This window comes from Eriocheir sinensis, chromosome 21 (genome assembly GCF_024679095.1).
Source record: "Eriocheir sinensis breed Jianghai 21 chromosome 21, ASM2467909v1, whole genome shotgun sequence".
In the NCBI taxonomy this organism is placed as follows: domain Eukaryota; kingdom Metazoa; phylum Arthropoda; class Malacostraca; order Decapoda; family Varunidae; genus Eriocheir; species Eriocheir sinensis.
Window position 1 is genome coordinate 9,409,893 of NC_066529.1, and position 5,000 is coordinate 9,414,892.

General features: G+C 46.8%; 1 protein-coding gene across 2 annotated transcripts in view; it reads left to right on the forward strand.

The window, feature by feature from the left end:
* LOC127001629 (uncharacterized) overlaps positions 1–5,000 on the forward strand; it is an 18,293-nt gene that overhangs the window by 11,441 nt on the left and 1,852 nt on the right. For both annotated transcript variants that reach the window (XM_050866516.1, XM_050866515.1), the window contains exons 4-6: positions 445–531; positions 3,645–3,767; positions 4,975–5,000. The exon at positions 4,975–5,000 is cut by the window's right edge and continues 160 nt beyond it. In XM_050866516.1, coding sequence (XP_050722473.1) covers positions 445–531; positions 3,645–3,767; positions 4,975–5,000 — 236 coding nt within the window. The remainder of the gene's footprint in view (positions 1–444; positions 532–3,644; positions 3,768–4,974) is intronic.

Sequence of the window (5,000 nt, forward strand, 5' to 3'; positions counted from 1 at the left end):
GCGGAAGTGTTTGATCAGCAATGTTCCGGAAAGCTGGTGAAGAAGCGTGTGATTAAGAGTCCTCCACGCACAATGCACGGCAGGGTTTTTTCTTTCCTTTTTTCCAACCGACAAGTGTTCTGCACAGGTGGAGGCTGTGGAGCGGTATAAAAAAAAATATATAGTTGCGTTGGAAAGAATGAGCGGGTTGGGAAGGAGCGGGGGGAGGAGTCAGAAATGTAACAGGTTGGTTAAGGCGACAAGCGTCCTCCACATGCAAAGCGCACGTTTTATTTTCCCTCTGATTCAAAAAACTGCTTGAAGTGGAAGCTGTGTGTGGAGAGGGTGGGCGAGGGGTAGGCGGAGGGGGGGGGGGCGTCAGAAATGTTCCGGGGTCCTTCACATGAAATTCGCACAAATGTTTTTTTCCTCTGGGTCTTAAAGAACTGCTTGGTGTTTTTGCAGAGGTGGAGGCTGTGAAGCGACAGGTGCGGCAGCTCGAGGCATCGGCTGAGAGGGAGGAGGAGCCAACCTGCTGCCGCCCACTTAACGGTGCGTGCATGACCTGGCTGGGCAGGCCGCCGTGCAGGCTGTTCCCGGATGTGTTTCCATGCAGGCCCGGCAGAGGAAGCCATTTCTCCCACTCTACTTGCCTCCACAACCACTGAGTTTCTTTTTTTTCTTTTTTTATTTGAGGGCGGCAACCATGGCATTCCTTTCATCCCACTTGCTTCCATACTTATCACACGCGCCTTTGTCATCAACCATCTCTTTCATTCCACTCGCTTCCACAGTCATACACGCCTTCGTCATCAACCATCTCTTTCATTCCACTTGCTTCCACAGTCACATACACCTTTATCATCAACCATCTCTTTCATTCCACTCGCTTCCACAGTCATACACACCTTTGTCATCAACCATCTCTTTCATTCCACTTATTTCCTCGCACCACAGTCATACACACCTTCGTCATCAGTCATCCCATTCATCCCACTTGCTTCTACAGTCACACACAGCAATCTATGTCGCTCCACTTTCTTCTACAGTCACACCTTCGTCATTTGAGGGTAGCCATTTCTCTTATTGCACGTGCCTCCACAGTCACTTTTTTTTTTGTGTGTGTGTGTATGTCATTTGAAGCGCAGCCATTTCTCTCAGCCCACTTCCCTTCACAGTCATTTTTTTCCCTTTTTCATCTGGCCGTTAATCAAGAAAATACAGGAAGTCCGTGTAGCTCCACTAAGAACACTTCATCTGATAACGCGACGTTTTTAGTTTAATTATATGACTCAGTTTCCTCCGGTATATGTCGTCTTCGGAAAACTTACGAAACAGGTAGTTATTATTCTTTTCTTTTTTCTTTTGTCTAGCGTGTCGTAAGAACAATATTCGTGGCTCACAATTATGAGAAAAAGGATGTGGCAACAGCGACTACAGGTAGTTTCATCTACAGGCAGATTTACGTCCAACCCAGGTGGGAATGCGACTCTTCATTATATTTTTATATTAACGAGAAAAAAATGAGAATAGGGACAATTTTACCTTTAGATATTTACGTAGCAAACCAATACATTTTATTTGCGTAGCAGGCCGTCTCGGAATACCTTTCTTAATTAGTTTCCTTATCCCAACCTTAAGATAAAATGCGTTAGTAATCCTCAAAATGCGCATAAGAGGAAATGAACAGAAGAAAGGTGAGAATCAAGTTGATTGCACAAGCTGAGGGCGGAGGGAGAACTGGCAGGTGAAGGGCAGCCACAGACGGCATGACGGAGATGCCTGTGTGAGGGAAATCCCACGACAGGGGAAGTGTGCGTCTCGAGGGCTGGGGGGAATGTGTGTGTGTGTGTTTGTGTGTGTGTGTGGGGGGGGGGGGGGGGAGAGAGAGAAACGACCCAAGATAAGACACCATTTCTAAACGAGTCGCTTCTTCACCGTAGATTTTAGAGAGAGTCTTGGCCATACGATTGTGGATCACTTCTTACTGCAGATTCCATTCACCTAAGCCTTTTATAGACTCAAAGCGTGCCAGAAAGAGAGAAAGTTACTGATACGCTACTTCAAATATGCGTTCTCGGCGACAACCAGTTTTAATTATAGAGTTCAAGGGTTGTGATAATAGTTTCACGTTCAACTCCATACTCTTCATTCCTCTTCCCCATAATCAGATTGACTCAGTATCTATCAATCTGAAATGCGATCCAGGTAACAAATAAGGTTAATCTATTATGATATGTTTGCTTACGAGGCCTAAGTTACACACACACACAGCATAACCTTTTATAATTTACGAGCCCCGATTTTCACACACAGCATAGCCTTTTATTCCTTACGAGCCCCGATTTTCACACACAGCAAAGCCTTTTATTCCTTACCAGCCCCGATTTTCACACACATCATAGCCTTTTATTCCTTACTAGCCCCGATTTTCACACACAGCATAGCCTTTTATTCCTTACTAGCCCCGATTTTCACACACAGCATAGCCTTTTATTCCTTACTAGCCCCGATTTTCACACACAGCATAGCCTTTTATTCCTTACTAGCCCCGATTTTCACACACAGCATAGCCTTTTATTCCTTACGAGCCCCGATTTTCACACACAGCATAGCCTTTTATTCCTTACGAGCCCCGATTTTCACACAGCAAAGCCTTTTATTCCTTACTAGCCCCGATTTTGACACACAGCATAGCCTTTTATTCCTTACGAGCCCCGATTTTCACACACAGCATAGCCTTTTATTCCTTACGAGCCCCGATTTTCACACACAGCATAGCCTTTTATTCCTTACGAGCCCCGATTTTCACACACAGCATAGCCTTTTATTCCTTACGAGCCCCGATTTTCACACACAGCATAGCCTTTTATTCCTTACGAGCCCCGATTTTCACACACAGCATAGCCTTTTATTCCTTACGAGCCCCGATTTTCACACAGCATAGCCTTTTATTCCTTACGAGCCCCGATTTTCACACACAGCATAGCCTTTTATTCCTTACTAGCCCCGATTTTCACACACAGCATAGCCTTTTATTCCTTACTAGCCCCGATTTTCACACACAGCATAGCCTTTTATTCCTTACGAGCCCCGATTTTCACACACAGCATAGCCTTTTATTCCTTACGAGCCCCGATTTTCACACACAGCATAGCCTTTTATTCCTTACTAGCCCCAATTTTCACACACAGCATAGCCTTTTATTCCTTACTAGCCCCGATTTTCACACAGCATAGTGATTTTCACACACAGCATAGCCTTTTATTCCTTACGAGCCCCGATTTTCACACAGCATAGCCTTTTATTCCTTACTAGCCCCGATTTTCACACACAGCATAGCCTTTTATTCCTTACGAGCCCCGATTTTCACACACAGCATAGCCTTTTATTCCTTACTAGCCCCGATTTACACACACAGCATAGCCTTTTTTATCAAGACACCTCTCCTTCCGAAGCTGACTTTCTCTTCTGGCCTTTTTTTTTTTTTTACTTTTACAGGAGCAGTGCATAGCGGGCTGTTGTTGTTGTTATTGTTGTTGTTGTTGTTGTTGTTGTTGTTGTTGTTGTTGTTGTTGTTGTTGTTGTTGATGCCCTTTAACTACTTCCTTGGTTGTAAGAGAAAAAAAAATATATGTAACTTACGCGTCGCCATCTTCACACAGAGAGCATACTTCGGGCGGAGGAACGAGGACGCGGGGTCAACGCCTCTCTGTCTGACCTGCGCCGCCACTTGCACAACCTCTCGCACGATCTACAAGACCTTCAGCAGCAGACCCGTCACCTGCGTAAGACTGTGGAAGTGGAGCGGCGGCGGCGGCGGCGGAGGGGGGAGGGGGCTGGGGGTGGGAAGCTTGGGCACGGCTCTCTAATGGGGGGAGGGGAAGCCAACGCAAACAGCTCAGGTGGTGGTTGGGGCGGTGATGGTAGTGGTGGAGATGATGGTGCTGGTGGATGTGGGGCAGCAAGGGGAGGGGGAGGCACAACTCTGAAAGGTGAAGAGGAAACACAGTAATAGTTCAGGTGGTGAGTGGTAGATACACTGTTGGATGGCGTAGTGGCACGGGTGGTGATGCTGGTGGTGATGAAAGTGGTGTTAGAAGTGATGGTGACGGGATTGCTAGGTGTTGGTGGGTGGGTTGGGGAAGATGCTGTTGAGGTGAGGGGGGGGGGGAGTGGTGGAAATAATGGTCGTGACAGTAACTGTTCTTCGGGTGGATGGATAGCTGGGTGGCAAGGGTGACGAGTGAAGGATGGAGGAGTGAGAGTGAGAAAGGGAGGGCATCAGCCATGTGGGTCGGTGACGTGGCGGTAACAGTGGTGGTGACAGTGGCAATGGTGTTGGTGTTGGGAGGAGGATAATCAGTGTGCTTGTATCTCATGCGGAGACATAAACACGGCTCTTGAGGGAAATATTTTAAGAATATATATAATTCGCAGAAAAAGAATGTACTAATAGGTACTGCCAATGTCCCAAAGTAAACAAACACGGAACACGAGAGAGAGAGAGAGAGAGAGAGAGAGAGAGAGAGAGAGAGAGAGAGAGAGAGAGAGAGAGAGAGAGAGAGAGAGCAATACACCCTCTTTCCACACAGAGGGCAAAAACAGCATGTTGTATATTAGCAACAATAAATCTCCAAACTGTTCCCACAACAATGATTCAGTGTTGTGACGGTGGGAGAACGTGTGAGGCAAGGAAGTGGTGAGGTCCCCACTGCTGCAGGGATCGTGATAAGCAAGGGAAACTGTTACCAGTCAGGGCGGGTATCTGCTGCCACCACGAAGCTAGGCCATGTTTCTTGAGAGTATATACAGGGTCGCCATTGACAACTCACTGGGTCGCCATTTCACTAACAGACGGCGAGAGGCACGTTGCTCCCAGTACTGTCAAAAGGTTTCGTAATGGTTCGTGCTTGAAATAAATTTGTTCGTATTAAAAAAAATGTTAGAGGAACACTGAACTGGAATGTCACCCATCCTTCCCACCTCCTGCAGTGTTATGCCCAGCGCCCTACGTCAAG